Source organism: Bison bison, unplaced genomic scaffold, assembly GCF_000754665.1.
Source record: "Bison bison bison isolate TAMUID 2011002044 unplaced genomic scaffold, Bison_UMD1.0 scf7180017864182, whole genome shotgun sequence".
In the NCBI taxonomy this organism is placed as follows: Eukaryota; Metazoa; Chordata; class Mammalia; order Artiodactyla; family Bovidae; genus Bison; species Bison bison.
The window spans coordinates 394,428-411,648 of NW_011494754.1; the positions used below are offsets into that span (position 1 = coordinate 394,428).

Below are 17,221 nucleotides of genomic sequence, written 5' to 3' on the forward strand. Positions count from 1 at the left end.
GGGGCAAAGACAGCCTCTTCAATAAATGGTGCTGGGAAAACTAGACCGCTATATGTAAAAGAATGAAATTAGAACACGTCCTAACACCATACACAAAGGTAAACTCAAAATGGATTAAAGACCTAAATGTAAACCAGAAACTAGAAAACTACTAGAGGAAAACATAGGCAGAAGACTTGATGGCATAAATCAAAGCAAGATCCTCTATGACCCACCTCCTAGAGTAATGGAAATAAAAACAAAAGTAAACAAGTGGGACCTGATTAAACGTAAAAGCTTTTGCACAGCAAAGGAAACTATAAGCAAGGTGAAAAGACAACCCTCAGAATGGGAGAAAACAATAGCAAATGAAACAACTGACAAAGGATTAATTTCCAAAATATACAAGCAGCTCTTATAACTCAATGCCAGAAAAACAAACAACCCAGTCAAAAAGTGGGGGAAACACCTAAACAGACATTTCTCCAAAGAAGACAAACAGATGGCTAACAAACCCATGGAAAGATGCTTAACATCACTCATTATTAGAGAAATGCAAATCAAAACTACAATGAGATCACCTCACACCAGTCAAAATGGCCATCATCAAAAAGTCTGCAAACAATAAATGCTGGAGAGGGTGTGGAGAAAAGGGAATGCTCTTGCAGTGTTGGTGGGAATGTAAATTCATACAGCCTCTATGGAAGATGGTATGGAGATTCCTTAAAAAACTAGGAATAAAACCACCATATGACCCAGCAATCCCACTCCTAGGAATATACCCTCAGGAAACCAAAATTGAAAAAGACACATGTATCCCATTGTTCATTGCAGCACTACTTACAATAGCTATAACATGGAAGCAGCCTAGATGCCCATCAACAGATGAATGGATAAAGAAGTTGTAGTACATATACACAATGGAATATTGCTGCTGCTGCTAAGTCGCTTCAGTCGTGTCCAACTCTGTGCGACCCCATAGACAGCAGCCCACCAGGCTGCCCCGTCCCTGGGATTCTCCAGGCAAGAACACTGGAGTGGGTTGCCATTTCCTGCTCCAATGCATGAAAGTGAAAAGTTAAAGTGAAGTCGCTCAGTCGTGTTCGACTCTTAGCAACCTCATGGACTGCAGCCTACCAGGCTCCTCAGTCCATGGGATTTTCCAGGCAAGAGTATTGGAGTGGGGTGCCATTGCCTTCTCTGAATGGAATATTACTCAGCCATAAAAAGGAACACCTTTGAGTCAGTTCTAATGAGGTGAATGAACCTAGAACCTATTACACAGAGTGAAGTAAGTCAGAAAGAGAAAGATAAATATTGTATTCTAATGCACATATACAGAATCTAGAAAAATGGTACTGAAGAATTTCCTTACAGGGCAGCAATGGAGAAACAGAGGATAGACTTATGGACATGGGGAGAAGGGAGGAGAGGGTGAGATGTATGGAAAGAGTAACATGGAAACTTACATTACCTTATGTAAAATACATAGCCAACGGAAATTTGCTGTATGGCTCAGGAAACTCAAACCCGGGCTCTGTATCAACCTAGAGGGATGGGATGGGGAGGGAGATGGGGGGGAGGTTCAAAAGGGAGGGGATATATGTATACCTATGGCTGATTCATGTTGAGATTTGACAGAAAACAATAAAATTATGTAAAGCATTTATCCTTCAAGGGAAAAAAAATAGTTCTAAGAGCAAAGTTTATGGCAATACAGGCCTTTCTCAAGAAAAATCTCAAAATCTGGTATTTGAAACAACAAAAAGTGTCCAGAGTCAGCAGAAGGAAGGAAATTATAAAAATAAAAAAAGGAAATAAAATATAGATCAGAAATAAATAGCTATAGAAAAGACCTGTGAAACCAAAAGTTGGTTTTTCCAAAGGATAAAGAGCCAAGATTACCAAGAAGAAAAGAGAGAGGACCCAAATAAAATAAGAAATCAAAGAGGAAAAATAACACTCAATACCATAAATACAAAAAAAAAATGAATACAATGAACAGTTATATGCCAACAATGTGGAAAATCTAGAAGAAATAGATACATTTCTAGAAACATACATGACTGAACCAGGAATAGACAATCTGACCAGACCAATGATGAAATTGAATTTGTAATTAAAATAATAAATTCCAAGTAACAAAAGTCCAGGACAAAATGGCTTCACAGGGGCGTTCTATCAAACATATGAAGAAGAGCTCATGCCTACCTTTTTCAAACTATTCAAAAAAAAAATGGAAGTGGGGGGGAACACTCCCAAATTCATCCTATGAGGTCACCATTACCCTATACCAAAACCAGATAAAGACCCTACAATAAAAGAAAATTACAGGCCAGTATCCTGATTAATATAGAAGAAAATACCCTAAACAAAATATTAACATACCAAATTTGATGATATATAAAAAGAATCATACCCAATGATCAAGTAAGATTTATTCCAGGAATACAAGGATGGGTCAGTATTCACAAATAAATCAATGTGAGACATCATGTTAACAAAAGGAATGGTAAAAATCACATAATCAATAGATGCAGAATAAAAGCATTTGACAGTTTAATAGCCATTCATGATAAAAATTCTCATCAAAATTGGGACATACCTCAATCGAAGGCTGAGAAAACAGGGCAGTTTGGGGACAGGAATGAGAGTAAGATTTTTCACCATATCTTTTTATATATTTTTGTAAATGTTATAATTTCAATTCCTAAATCAAAATGTTATTAAAGAAAACGCAAAATCCTTTGTTGTACATAATCCAGACAATGAAAAGGATCTCACTGTCAAATGGTCCAAGATGTTTATTTTACAAATGAGTAAACCAAAGCCTGGAGAAGGAAATGGCAACCCACTCCAGTATTCTGGCCTGGGAAATTCCATGGACAGAGGAGCCTTCCCAACTATAGTCCATGAGGTGGCAAAGAGTCAGGTACAACAAAGAGTGGGCAAAGAGTTCTAGTGACAAAAACAATAGCAAACCAGGATCATCAAGGTTAAGAGAAAAATACCCTGGGACCAATGGGACTCAAGACCTCTTGATTTCTCAAGCTGGGGAAACCCTACTGTCTGTCTCAACTTGCCCTTCTAATCATTCCCTCATTACCCTGTTCCTCAGCCTTGGCTTCTGAGATTAAAGAGCCTACCCCACTTCACACCAGGGACCAGTCACTTCCAACAGTCGGCCTCAGGGTGTCTAGCTCTCAGCACTGGCATCCTGCTAGTCTAGACCTCCTGTCTCCTGATTCCTTTGCCTAGCATTCTGGTATCAATTACCTGCTGCTGGCCCCCACTTCCTCCTTTGGGAAGACCCATAGCTACTCTGTCCTTAGGCTTTCTGATCTCAGTACCTCCAGACTGTTTGCATGTATGCTCTCTAGACTCTGACCTTGGGAAAGGTCAGTTCTTTGTTGACCATTTAGCATGGTTTCACCAGATGAGCCCCACTTTTTGTACAAAGGATAAGAATGAAACACTAATTCAGTGACCTAGTGAAGTATCACTAACAAGCTAGAAGATGATACACCCTTTACCACTTTAAAGACACTCAGATGGCAGAATTGATAGGCTCTTTTCAGCCATTCAGAGCATCTGTTCACTTTGTGAAAATGTGTACAGAAAAAGAAAATGTGTACATATTGTATAGACAGCTGTACACATGTGCAGTTTTCACACTTTTCTTTATATATGTTACACTGGAATAAAATGTTTTTCTAAAAAAACATTTTCCACAAGTTTTTGGTACAAGTCCTATTTGGAACTTTATGTCCTTTTAATGTCATAACATTGTTTATGCTTCTCTGTCACAGTCTTCTCAGAGGCAAATTTTTATTGTTTTATCACTTATGCTGCCAGCAGAATGTCTTGTTTGCAAATGTTGATTGGATTGAACATAAAAATTTCTGCATAGGTCCCTTAAAAAATATGCTGTTCTATGAATGCCAAGTTGACCTAGAGCCATACCATTCTGCGCCCAATAAGCAGTAGGACACATTGAGTTGAATCAGAATTCAAGTGAATCAGGTATCATTTCCTCCATGAAGACCCTTGGCCTAAACTTGTGACTGTAGGAGAGAGAAGAAGGGATTATATATAAAGCAACAGAAGAACAGAATGAGTTTTCTCCATACTTACATCTCTGATATTAGCTTGAAGTACAGAGGTGATGAATGTTGGTAAGAATGACGTCAGGACAAAAAAATGCCAGTAATCACTGAAGTAAAAGATGAGAATGCTCCAAAGTGGTAGTGATTTGATCATAGCTTTAGTGGGAAGAGACCAGCCTGGTGGAGAACCCTGGAAGAAAGTACATGTCAATATCAGATATGTATCTGAAGATCAAAGCTCTGCTCTACTGAAGTCTTCACCACTGAGACATCCAGACAGACATGGGGAAATGGCAGAGGAGTTCCCCAGTGTACCTCTTGAGCCAGTGAACAGACGATATATTCCTTCTCTTTAGTGCTAATAAATGGATGACTCACAGGGTCATCATAAATGGCAGCAAACCAGAGAAAAGAACAGACACAGCCAATTCCACCTTTAAAAGGAAAAAAAAAAAAAAAAGGTTCTACTTAGCACAGAATTGGACTTCTATCAGTTTGATTCTGCCTTGAGATGATTCCTGTGGTTAGCATAATGGCCCCATACTCCCCTCCTTCCTGCACGTATCCCTTACATAGGCTTATCATAGATTGAGGGTACTTCCTTACCACTTGACTTTTGTCTTGGCCATGTAACTTGCTTTTACCAGTGGCATGGGGCAATTCAGAGGCTAGGCTTTAAGAAGCACTGCATTTTTTCACTTGTCCTCTTGTGCCTTAGCCATTGGCATGGGAAGAACATGCTCCAGCTCGTCCACTCTCTAACGCAGATGAGAGACAGAGAGAGCAGACCTGCCGAGCTGTCCCACAAAACTAAGAGACTAAGTGCTGGTTGTTTAAAATCCCTGAGTTTGGGGAGGTTTTGAAATGCACCAGTAGTAAGGCTGTACATTGCTGCTAAAAGTTATTAGTGTGTTCAACCCATGTGCTTGAAAATGCCCTCACTGTTGAAGTTACCAGTTGGCATCCCCCCTGCTAGTCACGCTTCACAAAGTGTATGTTTTATTAAATCTTTTCTTATTTCTCTCTAACACCTAATGGTTAGCAGCAGTATATACAGTATATATGAAGCTGATTTCCCAGGTAATTTCTGGATATAGAATGAAATTAATCCTCAGCAAAGAAATTGTTTAATATATACATTATTACAGTGTTGGACAACTCAACTTTATTAGTATTGAGTGGAAACATTCATTCCCTTTTTAGAATCTTCTCTTCACTTGTTAGCTTGTTGTTTATACAGTCCTTCCCAAATATAGAACAGCCACCATATACCAGGCATTTTGCTACATGTTGAGAATATGAGTATAAAGACATGATCATGTCATCAAGGAACTTAAAAGCAAGAGGGGAGGGGAGTGAGAGAGATGAAAATTAGCACTGTTGCACGTTGAGGATGGAGGATGTTAACATTGATTCAGTAATATTTAGTGAGTTCTTATTTTGTGTATATTATTTACCTTTTCCCAAAACCAGGAGCACAGTAAGCCTCTCTCATTCCCTGAAAATTTTGTAACCTGCCCTTCTGAAAGTTTCCATGACAGAGTCTTTGAAGGCTGATATGCTATAGTATAGTAAACAATCTTCATACACTTTTATTCTCAGCAGAATTACTGACCTGATGTTATAAGAATCCTGGATCTAAGACTATTATACTCTAATGAAAACACCAATGAGACCAGTAAGTTCCACTGGAATCAGGCAGTTTGCAGATGGGATTCCGGAGAATGTTTCAAAAATCAAACAAACACAAAGATTAGCTGAAAGCTTTTGGGAAGATTTCACACAGAGCTGGGTAAAGGCAAACTTGTATGGTAGAATGTCACCTCTGGAACACTGTGATCTTCAGAAACTTTCCCAACATCTCTATATGATTGTCCATTCCTGAGCCTCACATGATCTGCTCTGTCCTGCAGCCTCTACTGATTGACTCTCTACTCCAATCAGTATTTTACCTAAGATGACATCATATTGGGTTTCCCAGGTGGCAGAGATAAAGAATCTGCCTGCCAATGCAGGAGACACGGAGTTTAACCCCTGTCGGGCAGATCCCCTAGAGAAGGAAATGACAACCCACTCTTGTATTCTTGCCTGGGAAATCCCATGGACAGAGGAGCCTGGCAGGCTACAGTCCATGGGGTCACAAAGAGTCTGACACACCTGAGGATGCACGAAGGTCAAATTCCCATAATTTTCTGGTTGTAATAATAGAAATTTAAAAGAATGTATTGAATACATTTTTGTTGTTTAGTTGCTAAGTCGTGTTCGACTCTTTTGCAACTCCATGGACTGTAGCCCACCGGGCTCCTCTGTCCATGGAATTTCCCAAGCAGGAATACTGGAATGGGTTGCCATTTTCTTCTCCAGGGGATCTTCCTGATCCAAGGATTGAACCCATGTCTCCTGCATTGGCAGGCAGATTCTTTACCACTGAACAACTGAGGAAGCATTAAATAAACAGCATAACTAAAAATATAATCTCACTAAGATTACATATGCAGCATTTTATGAAAGAAATCCCTCTGAGGTCCTTTGTGGGTTCAATTTAGAAGCAGGAAGGAACATTATGATGCCTTTAAACTCATCAGGTTATTCTAGCTCTACACTCAGGATATTAAAACTTAAATGTCACTTGCAAGATTCACCACATGATTAGCTCTGAACATTATCTACTAGGATTTGGTTAACCATAGATGACCTACATCACAGAAATGTCCAGCAGTCTTCGTCATAAAACAAAATTCTGAGATTTGAAAAGCACAAACTCACCAAAGATATAGAAGACGCAAGGCCATCCTATAGTCTGGCAGAGGTAACCACCGACAAGGAAGATGATGAAGCAGCCCAGCACTGACCCTAAATAGAAGATGTGAGGATGTTCTGGGTGAGAAGGTCAGACTCGAGACTCTATGTGCTTCCTATAGACCAATGTCAATACAAAGCTAAGCTATAACCCAGGCTACCTAAGTTAGATTCTGCTCCTTCACTCAGTAGCTGTGTGATTCTGGAAAAGTCATCAGTCTGTTTGTGTCTCTTATTCCCTTATGTGTGAAATGGAAAATAATTATATGTTACTGAGTTGCAAAATTGCTTTGAGACTAAAATGAAATTAAAAGCACTTGCAAGAATGTTTGGTGCCCAGGAAGCATTTGGTTATGATCAAGAAAGATAGGATAGTTTAGGTTAGCTCCTGTAAAGCAGGGAGACAGAGTACTTAGGGTGTAAGGTTTGGCTTCTTTTGATAGGCTGTGGCAGAGTACACTTGGACAGAGCATAGTGAAAGTTGCTAAAAAGTCATGTCCAACTCTGTCCAGTCCACCCAATGCTGTGTAGGTGTCCGACTCTTTGCAACCCCATGGACTATACAGTCCATGGAATTCTCTAGGCCAGAATACCAGAGTGTGTAGCCTTTCCCTTCTTCAGGGGATCTTCCCAACCCAGGGATCGAACCCAGGTCTCCCACATTGCAGGCAGATTCTTTACCAGCTTAGCCACAAGAGACAGAGTATACAAGGTGATAATTACGGTATCAATTACCTGCTACAGCAATGGTGATGAGTTGACTCCTTTCTTGTGGTGGAGCCCATCTAGCCCAGATTGAATACTGACTTGTTAATAACACAACCTGAAACAAAAAGTTAATTCTTGGCTATCTGAGGTCATTTTAGAACCTAATTCTATGTGTACTTAGAAAAGGTCCTGGTACCTGAACTATGCCTTGGATGACCCGTAGGACAATGAGCACAGTCACTCCAGTATCAGCTGCTAGTGGAGTGAAGAGGGCCAGGACTGAGGTAATAAACATGCAGGTACCAGACAAATACCTGGTTCCAAATACTTCAGCCATATAGCTACTGGGAATTGGAGCCAAGAATGAGCCGTAGTTGAGTGAGCTGAGGATGACCCCCTGAATTTCAGGACTCCAGTCATACACAGCAGCCTAGATGACAAAGAGAAACTCACTGTTTGGCTGGAGACTCAACAGTTTTTATCATGAGGACTTAAGATACAAGAAAATGATTGGCAGTTCTCTTTCCTTTTACCTCTCTCCAATTCCTCAATCTACCAATTTTATCAGTAAAACCTATGCCCAATATACTGTTTCCCTTACTCACTTTCCCCAGCTACACAATTAAGTGAGAACCTGTAAAGAAAGAAAACTTACAAAGAAGAAGGCATTACAGGCAAGGTAATAAAAAAACATGTGAAGAAAGAGAAAATAGACATAAATCTGTAGAACTTACTTTTTGGTGATTTTCATCATTGTAGGGGAAGAATTTACTTCCACTAAATGCTAAAGATCTGTTCCTTTCATTCTAACTATAATCCTTAGGTACACTTATAGACACTAGTATAAAATCTCAGATGCGTATTATGCTTTTGTATAATACGGTTCTTTGAACATAGTATATCTTAGCACATAACTCTTTAGGTCAAAACATTTGAGTCAAAGAAAGGATCCATAGTTTCATTAAACTTACCACTGCCTTAGATTCGTTCAGAGTTTCATTCCAGTTGTCCTGGGAGTCAACGGGTGGCCTCTCTGTGGAGGCATTGGGTGAACTGGGCAGAGCTGTGTTGTTCACCATAACTGGCAAGGCAATGCTCATGTTCATTTGTTGGGTGGAAATCGAAAGATTACACAGATGCAGGATAAGGGCTAGCCCATGTCGAACTGAACAAAAGCCTGAGACAAGAGGTACAGAAAGTCTTACAAAAGGGTGCTTTGTCCCACCCTTCCTAAGTCTGGATGTGGAAGAAGATTGCAGTCCATCTGTGAAGCAGAAATGCAGAGAGAGCAGAAGTGACTCTGTCGGTGTTCAGCAAACACCTGTACCCCTTGGAGTACGGGGGTGGGGAGTGGATAACTCCATCAGAACCATTATTTAAGCAGAGACTTGAAGAATATATGGAATTGGCCAGAGCAAACAAAAGAAAGAGTTTCCTAGTCAGTGTCCTGGCATGTGCTGATGAGAGCAGAAATAGAAAGAAGTAGACTTAGGGAAAGAATTAGCTGAAAGTTGTGATTGATTGGATATGGATAGTAAGAGAGAATTTGTTGGAAATGATTCCCAAGTGCCCCACTTGGACAGCTGTGATGGCTTTCAGTACCAAATGTAACCAGGAACATGGTAGATTAATATGTCCGGGGGCTGAGAAGAAATGAGATTTGAAAGGAAGGTTAGTTAGACCATAGATGTATTTAAACATTATCTTGGTACTATAATCCAGGCTTGCACATAATTTGCCGGTGATCCATGAGAACTCTGAGGTTATCCCTGGGGTTGAGTCCAGATACATTAGTTTGACAACAGCTGATAGAATTGATTCACTATCCCTGGAGAGAAATCCCAGAGGCATGATGTGTGATCACTGTCCTTGGGGCAGGTGGATGCCCCATTTCCTGGCTCCTGCAAGGGAGCAAACAGTTGGGGTGGCCAGCACTGTCCCCAGTTGTGTAGCAATACTCTTGTTAGGTTCCAGGAATTGACAGATCCCCACCTTTGGTTTAACTCTGGCAGCATTTAGTTGAAACTCTCCCCTCCCCCATCCACAAAATTTATACTAGAATTTTGATCAATATCATATTGATATGGCAGATTAAGAGGGATTGCTGTATTTATAGTATTGCCTTCTCTTAGCCCACAGCAGAGATGGCTCCCCATGTATTCAAGTTCTTTTCTTTGTGCTAAGGTAGAATTTTATAATTAATCTTTAGTTAAGTCACAAGCTTTTTTAAAATACTTTTCTGTAGTTTCTTAACTGAGTCATTTTCCCCTGTCATTTTCACCCTTTCCCACTTAGATTTAGACAAGAAAATCAAACACATACAGAGGTTATGTACAAAAAAATGGGAAAAAATAGATGATTGTTTTTGCCATTTTATTCTCTTGCGTAATTTTATTCACTGGCAGTTTCTAAACACCGGTAAATAGGAATGGTGAAAATGGGCAGTCATGCAGTACCTGAATCTACTATTAGGAATACTTCTTACTTTACTTATTAGGTATGTTGCTAGGTGGTGGTGGGAATTATGCTTTTATTGTATTAAGCTATCCTATTTTTATTTTTATGAGAATGTAATGTTTGATCAACTGTATTTTAATCATAGAGCCAGACTCCTGGATCTGCTTTCTTTACAGCTGTGTGTTCTTGGGCAAGTCTCTGAACTCTTGTGGCTTCAATTATTTCACCTGTAAATTAAGGTTAACAATAGAGACTCAAGGTGCTGTGATGAGATTTTAAAGTTTATATAAGTTCCTTATTGAAGAAAAAAATGGCAACCCACTCCAGTATTCTTGCCTGGGAAATTCCATGGATAGAAGTGCCTGGTGAGCTACAATCCATGGGGTCACAAGAGTCGGGCATGACTTAGCTACTAAACAAAAACAGCAACAGCAATATAAATTCATTATAGCTATTAGTATTCAAGTGGCCATATATTCTTAGAATGACCTCTTCTTAATAGGCTGTTTTAATGAAAACACATGATTTATTTTGTGACTATTTTAGCTGGAGTTTTACATTAGCATATATAACTGAGCTTAATTTGTAGTTTGTGAATGCGTGTGTATGTGATTTTTTGCCATGCTAGCTTTGTAAAGAAAGGAAGTTTTAAGCTTTCCATCTCAATCTGTGATCTGAAGTATTTTAAATACATAGTCATTTTCTATTTTCTTAATATTTTTTTTTATTACAGAACAGTTTCAGACAGAGTTATTGAGCTCCTGTAGACCTCATTGGAGAAGGAAATAGCAACCCACTCCAGTGTTCTTGCCTGGAGAATCCCAGGGACAAGGGAGCCCAGTGGGCTGCCATCTCTGGGGTCACACAGAGTCAGACACGACTGAAGTGACGCAGCAGCACAGCAGCAGACCTCACACCATTTCCCCTATTATTAACATCTTAAATTGGTATGGCACAGTTGTCACAATTAATGAACCTACATTAATTAGTATTATTAGCTAAAGCCTATTCTTCATTCAGAGTTCTTAGTTTTCACCTAATAGATTTTTTTTTCTGTCCCAGAATCCCATTCAGGGTCCCATAATCCAATTAATCACCACATGTGGGATCCTTTTGGCTGTAACAGTTTCTCTGACTTTCCTTATTTTTGATGATTTTGACAATTTTGAATTCTGAATCAGTCAGATATTTTGTAGATTGTCCTTCAACTGGGACTTGTCGAATGCTTTTCTCATGATTAGACTGAAGTAACGTGCTTTTTGAAAGGATGACCATAGAGGTAGACTGCTATTTTCATGACATCATATCAAAAATACATGCTATCTATGTGATCTCTCACTGATGATATTAACCTTGATTACCTGCTTGAGGTAGTGTTTGCTAGGTTTTTTAATCGTGAAGTTAACTCTTTTTTTCTTATCCCTTTCCATGCTGTGCTCTGGAAAAAGTCACACGCACAGTCCACACTTAAGGAGTGAAGAGCTTTATTTTACCTTCATCTCCATAAATTATTTACATTTCTTCCGCATGGAAAATATCAGTATTTTCAGCTCCTTAAAATTCTCATAGAATTTTCTAGTGAATCTACTAGGGGACAATTTGTTTTGTTTAAAAGGAATAACTTCTGAACAACTTTCTCACCTTATTACACATGTTTTTGTTTTTGTTTTTTTTGAGATGCACAATATTTCTTAATTCAAACTTACAAATTATATTTTCAGGGAAGATCATGTACTTTATTCCCCCGTAATTAGCACCTTATACCTTTTAAATGCTTCTCTCCCCCTTTCTCCCATGATTGCTTTATTTAATCTCTCTAATCAATCCGAGTAGTGAATTGTCTTATTGCTGCTGAATAGAATCTTCTTTATCAAGAAATCAGTCCTTATATATATTTTCCATTTCAATTCCTTTCATAATTTGAGCTTACATTTTTTATACATTTAAGTTGTCTTCTTTGGTTTTCTATATACTTTCCTTGAAGTTATAAACTCAGTAAACTGGATGTTTAACTTACTTTTGTTTACTTCTGAAGAATCTTTGTTGCTTTCTTCACACCCGTTATCTTTTTTATCATTATTTGTTTATTTTTGGCTGTGATGGGTCTTTGAGGGTTTTTCTCTAGTTGTAGCAAGTGGGAGCTACTCTGTAGTTGTGGTGTGTGGGCTTCTCATTGCAGTGGCTTCCCTTGTTCTAGAGCCGCACCCCAGGCTCTAGAGCACAGGCTCAATAATTGTGGTGTACAGGCTTAGTTGCTCCACTGCTTGTGGGATCCTCCCAGATCAGGGATCAAATCCATGACTCCTGCACTGGCAAGAGGATTCTTTACGACTGAGCCACCAGGGAACCCCCACATCTATTATCTTTTGAATCATTTCCTTACTGGGGCTTCCCTGGTAGCTCAGATGGTAAAGAACCTGCTTGCAATCCAGGAGACTTGGGTTCGATCCGTGGGTCAGTAAGACCCCCTGGAGAAGGGAATGGCTACCCACTCCAGTATTCTTGACTAGAGAATTCCATGGATAGAGGAGCCTGGCAGGCTGCAGTCCAAGGGGTCACAAAGAGTTAGACTCAACTGAGCGACTAAGCCTCAGTTCTACATTGCTGATTTGGTTTTTTACAGTGATAATTTCTTTCCTTGCTACTACTAATTCTGTTTTAGTTCTGAAGTGACATTTTTTTCTCTTTAGTTACCTTTCTCATCTTCTTTCATATTTTCCTGTTGATTTACTTCATACATGCTAAGCTTTTTTTTTAAAAGTATTCTTGAGAACTTGGAGAAATGTGAAATGAAAATACTCTTCAATTTCCCTAAGTAAGCACACAAATGTAATATAACGGTTAATAATCAGACCACTGTAGTTTAAATCCAGATAATACCTGTTTGTGCCGGGATGACTTAAATGAGTCCTTAAATGAGGATTTAATCCCTCTGTACTTGAGTTCTTGCTCCTGAAAAATGGAGATGATGCTGGCAGCTTGAAGGATTCTTGTGAGGTTTCAGTGAATTAATTCATATAAAGTGCTCAGTACTTGATAGACATGCCTTCATTATGCAGTGATCTCTCTTTTATGTATTTGTTTCCTTTTCTATGTGTGTGTGCTAAAGTACTAGGTTGACCAAAGATGTTTTGGAAAAAATGAACAAACCTTTTGGCCAACTCAGTATTTATATAGGTCCCTTGTGGTTCCCACCCATACCTCCAGTCTCGGACTATAAAAGTCAATCGTGTGATTTTGCTCCTGTGTGATATAACCCTTGCACTGGGCCACCTTGACTGGTTGGAGGCCTGTTGCCATGTGCTGATAGTATTATGTACGCATATGGTCAAGAGGCAGGTGGTGGGAAGATGGCCCCTTGGCATTTTTTCACCAATTCACGGAAAACTAGCTATTCTTGCACTTTAATTCTACAATGACACTGCATAATTTGAGGAAAATCCCCCCCGCCCCCCACCACCAATTTCCAAGTTAAGTTCTGCAATTGTGTATGTTTTCCCCTGCTCTGTTGCACTGGCCCAAGATCCTAAGCTACAGACCTTTAAAAAGACTGGTGAGCTGTGGAGGGGGAGACATCAAGATGTGGGCACAGAGCAGCCTTCCCCACCATATCCCAGTACTGCAGACCTCACCTTGTCTGTGGTGACCTCACCTGGCCTGTGGTCCACCAGCCTTGAGATGCTGGAGAGTATCTAAGCTGGAGAGCTTGACCTGGGGCTTCACAGTGCCGTCCCCTTTCTGCTTGTAACGTGGGACCATGCTCCAAGGATGAGAGTTTTGTCTCCTCTTGGCATCCCCTTAATTCATCCAGATTATACTAAATCTAGCAAGGAGCCTTAGAATTTGTAGTGTGTGATAGGAATAATTCCCAAGTTTTAACCTAAGTAAAAATATTTTCTCAAGGTGTTGTGCTTATTTTATTGATTTCTGTGACTATCAGAAAGGAACGTTATTGCAGACTCATCTTTCAGGGCCATTCCTAACATAGGCCAGGGTATATTTAACTCCGTGCTGGATTTTGATAGGGAGCAAGGAAGCAGTGTCCAGCGTTGTTTATTAATTATCACTGCCAGGCCTGCCCTTCTAACTTTTTCACAGTAATAGTTAAATACCTGGAAACTATAATCCTCAACCTACATGCAAGCAGGGTTCCAATTACAAGAGCATTAGGACAAAGTTTGGAAGGCTGAACACAGTGAGAACTGAACACTGTGCTGAGGAGGCCACTGCAGGGAGGAGTAGGAGGATCAGTGATGGTAGACGGGGTTTTTGCCTGGGCCTGTGGTACTCTCCTGAACGCCACCCACTGTGTGCTGCACAGGATCGCTAGCTGTGTCCCATCCATCCTACACTTCAGGATTTCCTGGAAGTCGCTAACTTGATTTCTTCTTCCCCAGCCTCCCAAAGTCTATGGACTATTTCCATCTTCTATATTAAATGTCTTTTTTTTTCTTGAATTACCTAAAGTGGCTTCCATTTATCTAACTGAACCCAGGCAGAAGCTCATGGGCCTTTGGTAGAGAAGGGATAGGAAGGTCAAGGTGATGTCTGTCCCTACCCTGCCATATGAACCCTTAATAGAGCCTGACCTCTGGCAGAACCTGAAGGTCCATCTCTTTTCACCTAGTATCTCTAGAGATATAGGAGCATAAGTAAGTCTCTTCTGTGGCCATGTGACCAGATATGACATAGAATGGGGGAGAGGGCATTTCCCCACATGCCATGGAAAGCCTGGATTTGATTCTCTGAGTATCTTAGAAGCACAATCATGCCCAGTAAAGATGTCAGTAATCTCTGGGGGTCCTGGCCCTGGGTGAAAGCCCCAACAGGGTCCTGAGAGTGAGATACAGAGGACCCAGCAGTGCCCAGTGAGAATGGGCTAGATGAGAGAGAGACGAGAGAAAAATCGATGTTGGACGCCAACTGAAGAAGCAGCCAGCAAGGCTTATTCATAAGCATTTATGAGAAATACAAAATAACTAAGTCGGATGTGATAACAGGCTGGGGCCAAGAAGTGGTCAGCAGGGGATAAAGCAGCATGGTGGGGTGGATGCCCTAAAAGACTATGGAAGAAACTAGAAAGATCACATTAAGTTCCACTTTTAGACAAATTAGCCCAGAGTTCCAATGACTGCTGAAAAGTAGACTGAGGAAGAAAAACTGTATGAGAGATGATTATGATAGTGAAGTTTATACAGTGCTTAACTACAGGCCAGGCATTGTTCTAAATGGTTCACATATTATAACTAATTTAATCCTCATGGAAATCCTATGAGATAAATACTGTTGTTGTCATCTCATTTTTACAAATAAGGAAACTGAGACACAGAAAATTTAAATAACTTGCCTAAGGTCACACGGCTCATAAATTGCAAAATCAGGATTGCAAACATAGGCAGTCTAGCACCTTAATCTGTACTCTCACCCGATATGCTATATTGTGCCATGGAAACTGTTTATAAGTTCTCTGTTTGTAAGTTAACTGATTTTTAGAGAGAGAGAGTTGGGATAAGAAAATTTGGCCAATGGCATAGAATCCAATAGGCTCCTATTGTTTAGAAATGGATGGGATCTTAGAGATACACATGCTTCCACTTTACAGATAAGGAAGCTGAGGCAATGAAAGAGTATTCATTAAATGTCAGATGGTAGTTAATTGTAGAGTGACTAGTATTAAATAGCATGCATGTTTCCTGATTTCTTCTTTGATGGATAAGATTAGGCGAATCCCCTTTTCCTTAAGGCATGTAGACTTGCCAGCAGATATACTGGCTAAAATGTTGAGTCTCACAAAGCATTCCATCTTGGTTAATGTTTTACTTTTAAAAAACATTATCTTATGAAAAGCCTATATGCTTAAGAGAATTAGTGAATAAAATAGTTATAAGTCATTTAGAGTTTAGAGTAAAATAAGGTGTTCAACAGTTTCCCTTATGATGTATTCTTGAAAAAGTATTAGTTGCTCAGTCATCTCACCCTTTGTGACCCCATGGACTGTAGCCCACCAGACTTCTCTGTTTGTGGGATTTCCCAGGCAAGAATACTGGAGTGGGTAGCCATTGCCTTCTCCAGGGAATCTTCCCAACCCAGGGATTGAACCCAGGTCTCGCATTGCAGGCAGACTCTTTACCATCTGAGCCACCAGGGAAGCACCAATGTATTATTTGATATACTCTTGAAAAGCACTAAGTTGTAACTTAACTGAGAGGGAGGAGGATGTGTGATTTCTATGATATGGTGTAAAGAAAAAGCCTGTTCTCTTTGAGGTAGATCTAAATCTAGTATGAGTGGCAAGATCAAATGGGATGGTCTCTGGACTTGGTATCAGAAAAACCTAGATTGGTTTCCATATTTTCTATTTGACACCTGCTCTAAATTTTTTTCTTTATCTCTACCTAATGTCTTGATGATCTAGTGTCTTGATATCTACCTGTCCTATATACCTTCAAGGTTTCTTGCAAGAAATGAAGTAATTCTCAGTAAAAGTGCTTTACAGCTATATAGAATTCTTGGCAATGTGTAGGATCAAGAAGAGGCTGTACATCATCAAACAGTGACATAGATCCCAGTTTTATCCACACCCCAGTACACGATTTTACCTTTCCTGGAGGTTTGTACTTGAGCCATGTTTACAGTATCATTATTGACAGGACCTCCCACTATGGTTCCGGCTTCTACTGTATTAAACATTTTGATTCTCTTCTCCCAGACACTGGTGTTTACCTACTGAAATAAAAGTAAATATAAAAAGAGGTGTCCTATAGCATGGCCCAAATTCTTTTAAGAATTAGGAGGAAATGTTTAGTGGAAAAAGTGCTAAATTAGTGTTCAAGAGACATGATTTGTTGTTCAGATTCTATCACTACCCAAATGTGTAGTCTTGGGAATGGCACTTCTCTGCTTTTCTCAAATGAGGGATCTGGTCTGGCTTGCCTTAATGGATTATAATATTCTTTCCAGTTCTATGTTTCCATATCTTTCAGCTGCTACCAGTAGCAACTTGATGTTAAAACCTGACAATCTTCTTTGAAATTTCACCTGGAAGATTCCAATAGATTAAATAACCTGAAAACTAGATCTACTAAATAAGATCTAGATATACAAGATAGCATATTAAAAAGTAGAGACATTACTTTGCCAACAAAGGTCCATCTAGTCAAGGTTATGGTTTT

General features: G+C 39.7%; 2 protein-coding genes across 18 annotated transcripts in view; one reads left to right on the forward strand and one right to left on the reverse strand.

Annotated features, from left to right (window-relative positions):
- SLC17A1 (solute carrier family 17 (organic anion transporter), member 1) overlaps positions 1 to 17,221 on the forward strand; it is a 240,445-nt gene that overhangs the window by 59,499 nt on the left and 163,725 nt on the right. The window lies entirely within an intron of this gene.
- Positions 1 to 17,221, reverse strand: part of SLC17A4 (solute carrier family 17, member 4) — a 36,306-nt gene that overhangs the window by 10,644 nt on the left and 8,441 nt on the right. For 2 of the 5 annotated variants that reach the window (XM_010843464.1, XM_010843466.1), the window contains 7 exons: positions 16,649 to 16,772; positions 8,564 to 8,856; positions 7,789 to 8,022; positions 7,620 to 7,707; positions 6,852 to 6,938; positions 4,401 to 4,519; positions 4,114 to 4,275 (listed from right to left, as the gene is read on the reverse strand). In XM_010843464.1, coding sequence (XP_010841766.1) covers positions 4,114 to 4,275; positions 4,401 to 4,519; positions 6,852 to 6,938; positions 7,620 to 7,707; positions 7,789 to 8,022; positions 8,564 to 8,856; positions 16,649 to 16,739 — 1,074 coding nt within the window. In that variant the 5' untranslated portion in view covers positions 16,740 to 16,772. Of the gene's footprint in view, positions 1 to 4,113; positions 4,276 to 4,400; positions 4,520 to 6,851; positions 6,939 to 7,619; positions 7,708 to 7,788; positions 8,023 to 8,563; positions 8,857 to 16,648; positions 16,776 to 17,221 lie in introns of all 5 variants that reach the window. The other 3 variants (XM_010843467.1, XM_010843468.1, XM_010843469.1) reach the window with 3 other exon arrangements.